The 13,671-nt window shown below is 44.5% G+C and overlaps 3 protein-coding genes and 1 non-coding gene across 5 annotated transcripts in view; 3 read left to right on the plus strand and 1 right to left on the minus strand.

The window, feature by feature from the left end:
- spinb (spindlin b) lies at window positions 1-4,429 on the plus strand. 2 transcript variants are annotated; one of them, XR_005233682.1, is made up of 7 exons: window positions 1-74; window positions 164-212; window positions 478-572; window positions 1,043-1,198; window positions 1,297-1,530; window positions 1,632-3,093; window positions 3,127-4,429. XR_005233682.1 is itself a non-coding variant. In XM_017433139.2 (6 exons), the coding sequence occupies exons 1-6, from the start codon at window positions 23-25 to the stop codon at window positions 1,829-1,831; spliced, it is 786 nt and encodes a 261-aa protein (XP_017288628.1). In that variant the 5' UTR covers window positions 1-22; the 3' UTR covers window positions 1,832-4,429. The 2 variants fall into 2 exon arrangements, 1 of the variants encoding a protein (XP_017288628.1); XM_017433139.2 differs by having other exon boundaries at window positions 1,632-4,429.
- A 911-nt stretch (window positions 4,430-5,340) lies between these two features.
- On the plus strand, window positions 5,341-5,440 carry LOC112451228. The gene has a single exon (XR_003040011.1). It is a non-coding gene; the product is annotated as a small nucleolar RNA U13 (small nucleolar RNA).
- A 333-nt stretch (window positions 5,441-5,773) lies between these two features.
- Window positions 5,774-9,021, plus strand: mak16 (MAK16 homolog (S. cerevisiae)). Its single transcript, XM_017433069.3, has 10 exons — window positions 5,774-5,969; window positions 6,510-6,559; window positions 6,678-6,787; window positions 6,868-6,932; window positions 7,288-7,439; window positions 7,517-7,571; window positions 7,647-7,721; window positions 7,798-7,905; window positions 7,984-8,049; window positions 8,424-9,021. The coding sequence occupies exons 1-10, from the start codon at window positions 5,955-5,957 to the stop codon at window positions 8,634-8,636; spliced, it is 909 nt and encodes a 302-aa protein (XP_017288558.1). The 5' UTR covers window positions 5,774-5,954; the 3' UTR covers window positions 8,637-9,021.
- A 587-nt stretch (window positions 9,022-9,608) lies between these two features.
- LOC108245888 (ras-related protein Rab-14-like) overlaps window positions 9,609-13,671 on the minus strand; it is a 7,892-nt gene continuing 3,829 nt past the window's right edge. Inside the window, exons 6-8 of the mRNA XM_017433140.2 lie at window positions 12,816-12,903; window positions 12,712-12,742; window positions 9,609-12,406 (exon numbers count right to left, since the gene is read on the minus strand). Of these exons, the coding sequence (XP_017288629.1) occupies window positions 12,229-12,406; window positions 12,712-12,742; window positions 12,816-12,903 (297 nt within the window). The 3' untranslated portion in view covers window positions 9,609-12,228. The remainder of the gene's footprint in view (window positions 12,407-12,711; window positions 12,743-12,815; window positions 12,904-13,671) is intronic.

The raw sequence follows: 13,671 nt of genomic DNA on the forward strand, positions 1-13,671 counted from the left end.
GGCCCCTCCTTCAGGTGGATGAATGAAGACCCCATTCAAGAGCCCAGCGGCCCCGCGGCCCCGAGCGGACGGGGGTGAGTTGGAACAACCAGAGGTTCTCCTGACTGATCGTGTAAACGGTCCCTGAAGGCAGCAGCAGCTGAGTGTTTGTTTCCTGTTTCAGGTCATTCGGGAGTTTCTGCGAACATGATGAAGAAGAAGAACCCGCACAAGTAGGTTCTGTAGGAGCACACGTCTTCATGTTCCTTTGTTCTGAAACGTCAGAGAACAAGAACAAAGTTAAACCGTCTCAGATGCTTTAAAGGGTGATTCCACCCCTTTTTCTGCTTCTTTGTTTGTTTTCTGAATGATTTGAACTCTGACCTCATTAAGATCCTAAACTCAGTGGATGAATCAGAACCGCATCGACTCACAGATGAAGGCTCCTGATTCTGGAGCTGACAGCTGTCTCTCTTCTGTCTCCGTCCATCCCTGCAGGAAGCAGAGGACCAGCGTTGGACCCAGTAAGACTCTGGTTCAGCCCAGGAGAAACATTGTGGGCTGCAGGATCCAGCACATCTGGAAGGAAGGCAGTGAGTCTGACAGATGTTTTGTTTACCTGCAGAAGTTGTGTTTTATGTCCGCTGACACTGAGTGATGAAGAAGCTGAAACTGAGTTATTAAAGCCAAAAGAAGCAGAATGTTAGCTGAAAGTAGCATGGCAGCTAACAGCAGCTGAAGAGACAAACGGAGGCAGCAGCTGAAGAGATCTGAATGTTTCTGTGAGGGAAATATCTGTAATTTAAGGTAAATATTTTGGAAAGTATAAGCGTTACTAAAAGTCCCAGCAGCCATCAGCTGAAGGAGCCGAAGGTTTTTATCTAAACAGCTAAAAAAGGACAAAGAAGCAGAAGAAGCTGGACTGTTAAAAGCAGGTGGTGGGATGATGCTGACTCAGCGTTTACAGGATTAAAGTTTAAACTGTCAGATGAAATGTTTTATCTGGCTCCGCTGGTTCGAGTCCGCTCTGGTGCTGGTCGTTAACCCGTGTGTTTCCTCTCAGGTAAGTCGTCCCAGTGGAAGGGGACGGTTCTGGACCAGGTCCCCGTGAACCCGTCCCTGTACCTGATCAAATATGACGGCTTCGACTGCGTCTACGGCCTGGAGCTGTACAGCGACGAGCGGGTGGTGGGGCTGGAGGTGCTGCCCGACAGAGTGGGTGAGGAGCCGGCGGCGGGCTTCACGTGTTCATGTCTCTGAGGGACTTCCTGGTCTCTGACCACGCCCCCTCCCTCTGTCTGTCTCTGATTGGTCCAGCTCCGGCCCGGGTGAGCGACTCGCTGCTGGCGGAGACGATGATCGGGAAGGCGGTGGAGCACATGTTCGAGACGGAGGACGGGCCGAAGGAGGAGTGGAGGGGGATGGTGCTGGCCCGCGCCCCCATCATGACCTCCTGGTTCTTCATCACCTACGAGAAAGACCCGGTTCTGTACATGTACCAGCTGCTGGACGACTACAAGGAGGGCGACCTGCGCATCATGCCCGACTCCAGTGAGTGGCGCCGCCGCCATGACACGTTAAACGTTGTTTCCTTCCTGGGCTCAGGTTCAGAGGAGTTTATGATGTTTAAAATGGCTCCTCTGTGTTTGCAGACGACAGCGTGGCGGCGGAGCGGGAGCCCGGCGAGGTGGTGGACAGTCTGGTCGGGAAGCAGGTGGAGTACGCCAAAGAGGACGGCGGGAAGCGCTCGGGGATGGTCATCCATCAGGTGGAGGCCAAACCGTCCGTCTACTTCATCAAGTTCGACGACGACTTCCACATCTACGTCTACGACCTGGTGAAGACTTCCTAAAGCCCGCCGAGCGCCACAGCCAACCCCGAAGCCGCAGCCAGGGTCTCAGACCTCCTGAGACCGGAGGGACGGGTTCTGACATGAGGCGCCTTCAAAACAAGGACAAAGTACAAAAAGAATCCTTCAGACCAGCTCATCGTTTTTGTCTCGCTTGTTTTCACAATCAGCCAGTTTCCACGGATCCTGAGACCCTGCAGGTGGAACACCAGGACCGCCTCCTCTTTTTCCTGAGACTATGATGGACCCTCTGAGGAAGGAGGGGCAGGCAGGTCCGAGTTGGCCGGGGTCAATGACGGGGCGGGACTCGAACCGCCGAGCCGCTCGGCGTCTTTAGTCCTCCTGGTGTCAGATCCTGCAGGAGGACTATGGATGCCGGCGGCCTGAGGTCTCTGTTCGCTCCCCAAATGGGTTCTGGTTCCGACTCAGTCCCACATATCCACGTAGAGATTAGACTGTTTCTATTTGTGCCAAAACGATCTGCAGAGGGTTCTAACGGTTCATGAGCAGCACAGAAACACGGAACCATGTGGAAGAACCGCAGCTGAATCTGTCACCAAATTCTCCTGAACTCTGGAGTCCCTCTCTGACGGTTCCTGCTGATCTGTTCTCGTTCTGCTGCTGTTGTAGAGTTGACAGTGTTCCCCGCTGTACAGCCGCCGTTCTGTCTATATGTTGATAGCAGACAGACGTTCTCCTGTCTGCCCCGTTCTTCGGTTCCTCTCCTGTTCTGTGGAAGGTGTTTATCGCTCCGTAGCTGTAGGTGCTTGTGGCTGTTTGCAGCAGATCTCGTAGGTGTTCTAAAGGTTTCTGTATCTCGTGTGCTACTGACAAATCTGACTCTGTATCAGGGTTCTCCTCTGCGCTCGTTCCTGGACAGATCCCCGTGGAACGAGGGGGGTCGGACAGAATCTGCTTCCCGTTCTAGAGCTTGTCGCTGATGTAACTCTTTGTTTGTTTTTTGTTTTCTTCTCAATAAACCTGATGGGACTCAAAGATGTGACTGAAAAGATGTGAAACGTTCTGACTTTTTCATTCTGGATCAAATCTAGAACATTCCTGCTGTGTTTACAGCGTCCTCGCTCTTCTGTTCGTCTTCAAATCCTGGTTCTAGATCAGATTGTTCTAATTATGGTTTTTATTCTGGAGGGCGGGCCTTGGAGGCTTCTGTGTTTTGTTCTGGTTCTAAAATCTAGAATTGATTTGTTTTTGTTTAAACCTGGTAAATTTGTCCAAACATTTACGCAGAAAGTCATGAAATCCAGGTTCTCCTGTTCTCCATCGGGTCTGAAATCCAGGTTCTCCTGTTCTCCATCGGGTCTGGCGTTCTGTGTTCTTATTCTGGAGCAAAGACTGGAACTAATCTGTTGTTTTCAGGTTTAAATTTGATTTAAAAATAAAATCCAAACCCAGAAAGACTTCAGATGTTCTGCATCTGAGACTCGAGAACCTGAAGCAGATCTGGTCTTTCGGGACGTTCTCTTCATCTCTGGAGTTTTTGTTCTAGATCGGTTTTCATTCTCCGGCTCCAGAACCGACCCGTCTGGACTGTGGGGGTTCTGTCGGCTCCAGAACATCTCTTCTTTGGGTTTAATGTGAGTTCTAGAGATGTTTTCTAAAATAATCGCCTCCTTTCAGAAAATAAATAAAAATAAAAGCACACCTTCCTGACGTGGAACCCTCCAGACTTCAGAACCTAGAACGGTTTGAAGATGATCCACATCGAGGATCTTCTCCTGGTGTCATAAAGATCTTTTTATGGAACAGTTTAAAGTTCTCCAGTTCTCAGATTTCAGGACGTTTTTCTGCCGATTGAAGTTTTTATCACAGCTTAAATAAAAACAGCTAAAAGTTTAATTTATGAAGCTGATATTTGATTCTTTCTTGTTTTGATTTCACTGAATTACAGCAAATTAAAAAAAACAAAAAGTAGTTTCCTAACAGACGTTAAAGTTTATCTTTATTTTGATTTCTCCTAAAAGTGTGAAAATGAATTTAACATTAGAAGTTTTCCTCCAATCTTTGACTCTAGAGGACGACACGTTCCTGTTTCTGGTCTAGTAATCTGATTACTGTTGGGCTTTTATTTCAACAAATACTTTTAGTTTTAAAGGAGCTCAGAAATCTGCAGCTTCCTGTTTCTCTAACATCTGTAGAACCCGTGTGTTCCTCCGACCCGCTGGATCTGGTTCTGCTGCTCTCGGGTCACTCGTTAGACGAGTCGATGAGTCGGGTTCAGTTTGGGGCTGGAAGCAGGATCCGTGTGTGTGTGTGTGTGAGTGTGTGTGTAAGTGTGTGTCTGCATGCTTATTTACCTCTGTATAAACTGATGTTTGTTGCATGTTTGTGCAGTTTTCAGTTCTGACTTCTGTTTGTTGGCTTGTTGTAGCATTTTGGTGCCTTTTGTTCTTTTTACAGTTTTATATTTTTCCTGTGTTGCTGATGAATAAAATAAATAAAATAAAGAGAAGTTCTCCCGTGGCGCACGGAGACAGCAGCTGAACGGGCGAGCGTGTAAAGATGTTCGGATTGTTCCTTTCCAGATGTCAGTGTTGTACAGCTCACTATATTCACTGAAAATAAACCGTCTCTGTTTTTTCATGCTTGTGTCACTCCTGATTGTTTTTTCCTTTAACACATTAAATACCAGATGATAAATCATCAGAGGAACTTCAGGCGGTGTTAAAAAGCAATAAATAAATACATAAACAGTAATCTTACATACGACTAGAGCCAAGTCACTAATCTTTTTACACATAAAGAAATAAACCCACACCACCTCCTGAGTTCAACACATTTATCTAATTTCACACAAAAGGTTCAGTAAATAAATCTAATAAAAGAATACTGAACCCAGTGTTTTTAGTAAAAACTTAACCAGTTTACAGAAACCCGAAACAAACAGGAAATGATTTAAACATAGATCCTGTAAAATAAATCAAATACCTCAAAATAAATTCCACTAATAATTTAATTACCTACTTGTAGCTGATAGTTATAATTTATTTAATTTAATGGTTTGATTCACAGTTATAGTCAGGATTAGCAGTATTTTGATCTTTGTTAAAACTATCCTGATGTTATTGGTGATGTTGTTAAATTAATTAAACAATAATTCTGCTTCTTTCAGTCTTCAGGTGTGATCTGCTGGATGAAACAGGAAATAAAATAAACACCTGGAATGATTAATGTTCTGATTATCTTTCATAGTTTGTCAGTTTAAATGTAAATAAATGCAGTTTCATTCATTGCCGTCAGATGTCGCTGCAGCTCAGATTAACCAGGTGTTTCCCAGAATGCACCTCTCCTGGAGGCTTACGTTTCACCACACATTTAGGGCTTTTTCTGAGACGAATAAAGAGCGGATTAGCAGAGTTTACCTCTCCGAGTTTTCTGTTGATGAAAACTAAGGAGACGAAGAGGAAGAATCAAGAGGAAAAAAACTTTTTGAACCCGTCAGCCAGACGGTCCAAGCGGAGCTACAGGAAGTCTCCGCGCCATTTTTGAGTCTGATCCTTCGGTTCATGACAATGATGATTGGTGCGTTCACGGACCTCCGTGAAAGGTGCTGCCCTCTACCTTGTTACGCCAAGCGCCTCAGCCCTTCTGATCATGAACTGAAGTCTGGTTTAATGAATTATTAAAACTGTTATAAAAGAGAAACATTTAAGTATCCACAAACATAACTGCACTGTTTACATGTTACAAACATACTGAGGTAATTAAACTCCAAACTGCACGTACAATAACAACAATCTGTTTAATTTTTTCTGTTCTGTCAATGACTTCATTTAAACTATATAAACAAGCCAATACCCATACGCCATCGTCGCTATCAGACAAACGCTACTTGGTGGAGGTCAATTATTTGTATATTTACTAGTATATAAGTCACTGATAGTTTGTTTCAGTATGAAGAAAATGACAGTCTCGCGAGATCTCACAGCCGTGACCCCTGACCTTTAGCGAGATTTCCACCCAAACACAGATGGTTTCTCCCTCAGTGTCCATGTGGCTCCACAGACCTGAAAAACTCCTTTAACTTTTATTTAATTCATTGGATAGAATCTGTAAAAACCAGCGGACTGCTGCGGGAAGCTGAAAGAAGCTTTAGGAGGAAATAAAAATGCAACACGACGACGTGAGTGACATAAACTAACTGCCGAGATGCTAACACGCTGTTAGCCTTCATGCTAACGTTAGTTCACCGGTATCGGTGGAAAGCGTAGGTTATTCAGGCATTTCATGGATAACCAATCAATTCAGCGATCAATAGTTATAGCTGACGATTCTGGTGTAGTATATATTACTGTTTAAACTCTGTTTGAATGTTAAGTTAGACTTTAAGTTCTTGTCAGAGGTAGCACCGAATTCCACTGTAAAACCGCTTCAAATAAGTTTAACAGCATATATTAAAAGCATCAGTTACAGTTAAAACGTAAGTCGAGGTTTAAGTTGTTAGAAACTTGAGTGAACTTCATTTCGGGGATAATATCTTTTCATCATTAGTTTCGTAGTGATCAGATTTGGACAGAAGATGAGCCTTTAAAGCTGCTTTATTTAAAATGGCTCCTGCATTAAGTTCTGAAATCCTTCAGCATGTTGGTTTTTACAGACACCGTGCCTCACAGACCTCAGATCATCTCTGGATGTTTGTTAACCTGTAATCTGCTTCCTGCAGGTGATCTGGGACATTATTGGGAACAAACAGTTCTGCTCCTTTAAAGTCAAGTAAGTTTGAATCTGAAGTTTTGATCATTTATCTGTTTTATTAAACTTCCTGAATGAACTTCGCTCCACTAATGTCTGCAGTTATTAGGTAAGAATCTAAAATGTTTTTTCCGTTCAGGACGAAGAGTCAGAACTTCTGTCGGAATGAGTTCAACATCACAGGCTTGTGTAACCGGTCGGCGTGCCCCCTGGCGAACAGTCAGTACGCCACCATCAGGGAGGAGAGAGGTGAGGCCGTCTCCGTCCCGAGGACAGGTCAGACCCACGGACCGGAGCTGCTGATTAACGCAGAGGCTTTTCTGTTTCAGGACAGTGTTTCCTCTACATGAAGGTGATCGAGAGAGCAGCTTTCCCTGCCAAGATGTGGGAGAAGGTCAGACCGACGCTCTTTATTCTCATTAAAACTCCGTCAGGATTTGATCACACAGATCATTTAGATTTTTAACAAAACTGTTCTTAGGTCAGTTTTGTCCTCAGGATCAGACAAAACATGAGTGAAGGAGGGAAGTTTAACAAGTTTTCATATCCAAATATTAATCTTAATCATATTTTTGTTTCTAAATGACACATTTGAGTGTCGGCGGCAGTTCTCTGCAGAGTTCTTGATTTTTAATCATTATTCTTCACTGAATTCATTAATTCACTAAAGATCTTACAACAAACTGATATTTTTCTGTTCCGGCACCAAAGCTTTGGCGTTTTGTTGAAGTGTGTGTGTGTGTGTGCAGGTGAAGCTGAGTAAAAACTACGAGACGGCTCTGGAACAGATCGATGAGAACCTGATCTACTGGCCTCGGTTCATCCGACACAAATGCAAACAGCGCTTCACTAAGATCACTCAGTACCTGATCCGTATGAGGAAGCTGATTCTGAAGAGACGGTGAGTTCTGAGAACACGTCACAAACCGTCATGGCTCCGAGCGTCAGGTCTAACGTGGGTGTGTTCCTTGGCTGCAGGAGGAAGTTGGTTCCGCTGAGCAGGAGGGTGGAGAGCAGAGAGAAGAGGAAGGAGGTTAAGTGACAGATTAAATCTTTAACTCGTCAGACTGTGAAGATGTTCTGAACGTCTGCTGCTCGTTGTTTGCAGGAGAAAGCTCTGATCGCAGCTCAGCTGGACAACGCCATCGAGAAGGAGCTGCTGGAGAGACTCAAACAGGGAACGGTACGACACGTGAAACGCCGCCTGTGGTTCCAGCTGCGACTCCTTTCAAAACTCGTTTCCTCTGCTGCCTTTTCAGTACGGAGACATCTACAACTTCCCCGTCTACGCCTTCGACAAAGCCCTGGAGCAGCAGGACGCTGAGAGCGAGTCGGATTCTGAGGAGGAGGAAGAGGAGGACGACGAGGTGATGAAGCTTTTATGGAGTCTCTGTGTGACGACAGGAAAGAGTGTTTTATTCTGAAAGGGTTTCCTGTCTGTGCAGGACGTCGGGCAGCGGGAGTTTGTAGCAGAAGAAGACGTGGAGGAGAGCGACCTGAGCGACTTCGAGGTAAAACAGAAAAATCATCAAATGTTAGAAATGGAAGGTCCGACTAAACCTGAAAACCTCCTGATTCTAACATTTATTATAAAACTAAGTTTCATGTTTTGATTTATTTATATTGAGATGTTCGGCTCATTCGGGAGATGGCTGCTGTGCTTTTTATAACTTTTATATTTAAAAAAAATGTAACTTTATTATAAATCTTTCCTCATAGAAACACAGAGATCTCTTTTAAAATGAACAGTTTTTAAATATGTTTCAGCTACTGTTAGCATTTAGCTAGCCTTCAGTTTCTTTAGCTAACCTCGGCAGTAGTTCAGCCCACCTGCGGTCCGACCCGTCTGCGGTCCGACTCGACTGACTCGAGTTTCTTCTCTCAGGACATGAACAAGCTGAAGACGAGCAGCGACGAGGAGGAGCAGGAGGAGTCCAGTGAGGAGGAGGAGGAGAAAGAGGAGGAGATGGAGGTGCAGACGAAGGCCTCCAGGTCAAAGGGCAAATCTCCGGCTAATGGCTTGGCGGCGAGGAAGAAGCGGGCGTATGTGGAGATCGAGTACGAGACAGAGCCCGCCTCCAAGAGCAGAACCACGTAGTGGAGCCATGCCCACAACTGGACTGATAACCCCGCCCCTTTAATCACCATGACAACAGTACAATTGACGCTGCAGCAGCCAATTATTTTACTTTAATTTGGGTTTTCATTTACATTTAAAATCTGATGTTCGGTGAAGATTAATTTCTTCCTGCAGCTCATATGATCCAGTTTGACCTTTGACCCTGTCAGTGAGTAAAAGTAAACATTGAAGCTGCAGTTTTGTTTTGTTTTTTGCAGCAGAAAACATAAAAATTGAAGCCAGCAGCTGAACGGAGACAGAACCAGAACCGGCTCCAAAGCAGACAAACAGAGACTTTAACTCTGATTCGTCACGTCTGAACTCTATAAATGTTTGTTATGAATAAAAATGCTTTGATTCTAAACCTGGTCTCAGATCATCACAGACCCAAAGAACGGGTTCTTCAGTGACAGAAAACTTCAAATAAATAATTATTAACTCACAGATACAGCTGGCTGCTGCTGCTGCTGTTTCTAACTGGACCACCAGATGTCAGGAACTGAAACTTTTCATTCAACTCATCCTTTGATGAAGACAAGGTGGCTTCTGGGAAAAAAACGTTTTAAAGGAGACATGACAGTTTGGGTTTTAAATAGTGGATCTTAACTAAAACATTTAAATTTAAAGTTCCTGGTTTTAAATAAAGAAAAGCTGAGTTTATGCCTCAAACATAAAGAACCTCATTAATGTAAACTTGAATGATTGAAGACAGGAAGTCAGTAAACAACAACAACGACTCAAACTGGTTTCCTGTTTCATTCAAATAACTTCAGATCCAAACAGGAAGTGCCTCTGTTTAACCAGCAGAAGTCTCAGAGTTCGGCTCTCTGAAGCTAACAGCGGAGCATCATTTACCTTTATGAGCCAGGCAGACAGACCCTAATGACCCTCAGGAGGGAGAATAATCGGCATCTCCACAAGCTACAGAATTAAAGTCCGGCTGCTTCAGGATCAGAGGTTTTACAGCATGTATAACTTTATTTACAAATAACTGAGTCCCCATGGGCGGACAGTGGAAAGTTACAGCTGAAGAAAATCATAAGTTTATTATATAAATAGTCAAAAATCATGAGAAGCTTAGCAGACACAAACAGAAGAGATAAAAATGTACAGAGCATGGAGTTACAGCCAGCAAGCGATGGAGGTTAAAAGGTTTTTCTAAAGGAGAAGGGGACGACGTCAGGTCTGCCTCCTGCTGGCAGGACGCTGATTTAGTGTAAGATTCTGTGAACGACATGCTTTCGGTTCCTTTGGTGAGCGAAGCTTTAAGGCGACAGAACTTCGGGGCTTTCAGTAACTTCCTGGTTTTCACTCTTTGGTTCCTACAAACGTTCACCAACAAAAACCAGCAGGATTTATTCATGTGGAGGTGGAAAAAACTAACAGGATGTTAGTGAAGATAATTACTGTCAGCAGATTGTTCTCTGCTCAGATAGAACAGATTAATCCAGGATCAAGTTCCCTCCCTGGGCTCAGTGGGACCAGAACCCGACCGGCGGTACCACGAGTCGGCCTGAGGTCAGAAAACAACCCGTTTAAATTTAACAGCAGATTCCCAGAGAGGAAAGAAACCTGAAAACATCTAAATTAGTGAGGAAAATAAACAACTTCATCATTGAGACAGAAATAAAAGAAAAGCTTTTAGATGTTTTATAAACTGATAAAGTTTCTGATTTCCTTTCTGGCAAAAAGAGAAAATTGAGACAAATAAAAAAAAGGTATTTACTGTAAAACATCCTGAAAATATAATCTGAGTATTTATTTGGTTTGGGAAAGAAATAACTTCCTGTCTGTGACCTGTCACCTCCGGGACTCAGGTGGTTAAATTATTCTTTAGATTCAATAAAATCTGCTGCTTTTAGGCACAAACAGAGCAGAAACATTAAGTGCTGATTTTCTTCTTTGTGTAAAGAATTCATGGTTTTAAATGTGCTGAACCTGAGAGAACTGGTGGATTTTATTTATTTTGGAGACTCCCTCGCTCCGACAGGTAAAAGTGATAAATGTCTCAATAAAGTTTTATTTCTGTCCCAAAACAAAAACCGACCGGGTGAAATACCAGAAGCAGTGGTCTGGATTTGGATTTGATTTAAAAGAGAAAAAGAAGAATTTAATAAAACTGTATTTTCTGCCTTTCTGGATAGTTTTACTTTTCTGTAATTTTCTTCATCTTAGAGTAAATATTTTTGATTTTATAAAAAAAAGAAGAAAACTAAAACATGAATGATCTCTGGAATCGGTTGTTTGTTCAGTTGTTGAAATAATCCAGATTATATTTTAAATTTTAGACACATTTACAACATGATTCTAACTCCAGAGGTAAATATCAGAACCGGGTGTTGGAATGATGAACATTTACATTTGGAAGATTCTGATTTGGACCCAGAAACCTCGAGCCAGAACCACGGTTCTAAATCGGTTTTAGGAATGTTCGGGGTTGAAACTAATTTTGGATTTGGGTTCAGACTGTTTTACATTCAAGATTAAAGCCGGAGTACCGTTTCCTCAGTCGGCCCGGGACATCTTTTGGACCGGCTGGTGTTCTCAGAAGAACCAGGTGGTCCCGGTTCAGCACCGAGTTCTGAACAAGTCCATTCTGAGGTTCTCTGAAACTGGAGTTCTGCAGTTTGACCCCAGTTTGAGCTTTTTATTTTATTGGTTTTATGTTTAAGAGGCTGACCAACAGCTGGTTCTGGTCCATGGACCGGTCCCTGTGGAGAGGACGGCCCATGGACCGGTTCTAGGGGAGAGGACGGCCCATGGACCGGTTCCTGGGGGAGAGGACGGCCCATGGACCGGTTCCTGGGGGAGAGGACGGCCCATGGACCGGTTCCTGCTGAGAGGAAGGCCCATGGACCAGTCTCCACGGAGAGGACAGCCCATGGACCGGTTCCTGCTGAGAGAACAGCCCATGGACTGGTTCTAGGGGAGAGGACGGCCCATGGACTGGTTCCTGCTGAGAGAACAGCCCATGGACCGGTTCCTGCTGAGAGAACGGCCCATGGACCGGATCGTGAGACGGTCCTAATGTGGACCTACACTCCGACTGACGTTCAGGCTCAGAACTGAACCATTTAAAGGTCCAAACTGAAAAAGAAGTCACCTGGCTCTGGTTTCATGTCTCGGTGTAAACGTGACCGGGTTCTGGTCCGGACTGGACTCAGACAGTAAATGAGCCCAAATCTGAGTTGTGCTGTTTGCGAGTTGGGTGGTTTTTAATTGGACCAGTTCTGTGTGGATTTGGACCAACAGAAGCCCAAAATCTGGGCCGGTTCGGGTCGGTTATCAGGTTCTGGTGACGGGATTAAAGCGGCTCGGTTCTGAGTGGTCTGAGGTTTGAATGAAGTCTAAATATGGACCCAGCAGTGGTTTAATCTGGATTTGGGTTTATTTGGAGTAAATCTGATACAGTCCAGAACCAGGTTCTGAAACACTGATCTGGACCTGATTCTGGACCAGTTTTAGGGTTTAGTCAAAGCTGATGGACGCTGTGTGTTCTGGGTCCTAAGTGTGACCCGGTTCGGGGCGGTGGACCTGGTCTCTGTGTTTGTCCATCTGTTGGCCGGGTCGGTTAGCAGCTGCAGCCTTCTTTAGCCGGCTGGCTGTCGGCGTTCAGGCGGCCTCCCTGCGGCGCCGACGGTTTGTGCTGGACTCCGGACTCTGCGGCGTTCAGGTCCAAACTGCCGTCCTGAATGTTCTGGTAGATTTTCTTAGCTGCTTCCAGGAAGGCCTCCTCCACGTTCTCCCCTCTGCAGGAGGAGAAGACGGCTGACTCAGCACTTCCTGTTTACAGTTCCTTCTGCAGGTTTGTGTTTTTATCAGAATACATAGACTTTCAGTGTAACTCGAATTATTTAACTTTATTTATATAAAATAAAACAGAAATCTGCTTCAGCTACTGTCTCCTTTTAGCTTCTGTTCAGGATGTTTTACTTTAATTATTAAAAATTGATTTCTTTCAGAGTTCACTGTTTTCACAGACATTTCTCCAACTCTTTTTATTTAATCTTTAACGTCACAGAACCTCCTGAGGGATGAAGATGCAGAAACTTACGTCTTGGCGCTGGCTTCTAGAAACAGCAGCCCTGAGGAGGAGCAGAAACACGTCAGTCGGCCTAAAGCCCGGTTTCACTCCGGCTGGTTCCAAACACTTCTTACCGTTCTCCTCTGCAAACTGTTTGGCCTCCTCGTACGTCACGTCTCTCTGAGCCTCCAGGTCCGCCTTGTTTCCAATCAGAATGATGACCTGCAAAATGTTTTCAGGACAGGATGGGAGACTGAGAACAGAAGAGACATCTTTCTCTGAAACACACAAACTGCATCTTCATCACTTTGGTTCTGGCTGCTGAGGAGGAGAACAGAAACCTGAGGAGGTCCATCTTCTCCACATCAGTCAGAAGGTCTGAGATCTCCTGACCTTAAAACCGTTCTTTAACTTTACACCACCTTCTAACTTCTCTTCTGCTCCTTTAAAATCATTTCATTTAGATTTCAATGATTCCAGGGTGAATATTTAAAGCAGCTTCAGTTTCTGTGAATGAAATGTTGCAGAGAAATGAATCTATTCTTACAGCTTTAAGGTGAAACTGCAGACTCTGTTCAGAGCCGTGTAGTATCATTGATTATTTTACTTCCTCATGAACGGTTTGAAAGGGCGGCACAATCCATCAAAAATTCATAGTCATCGAATTCATATCAGTGAGAACAATATCAGCAGCATCTGTAAGGACTGACTGCTCTGCAATAAATCACAGATTCATCATCATTCATGTTCTGCTCTTATTCCACCCAACAGCCTCGATGCACACAGCTGGTTTAGATAACCGTGGAAGTAAGGAAAATGTTGGTTTATATCATCATCATCATCATCATCCATCCATCCATTCTCTTCCGCTTATCCGGGGTCGGGTCGCGGGGGCAGCAGCCTAAGCAGGGAGACCCAGACTTCCCTCTCCCCAGCCACTTGGGCCAGCTCCTCCGGGGGAATCCCAAGGCGTTCCCAGGCCAGCCGAGA

The sequence above is a fragment of the Kryptolebias marmoratus genome, linkage group LG1 (assembly GCF_001649575.2).
Source record: "Kryptolebias marmoratus isolate JLee-2015 linkage group LG1, ASM164957v2, whole genome shotgun sequence".
Lineage (NCBI taxonomy): Eukaryota > Metazoa > Chordata > Actinopteri > Cyprinodontiformes > Rivulidae > Kryptolebias > Kryptolebias marmoratus.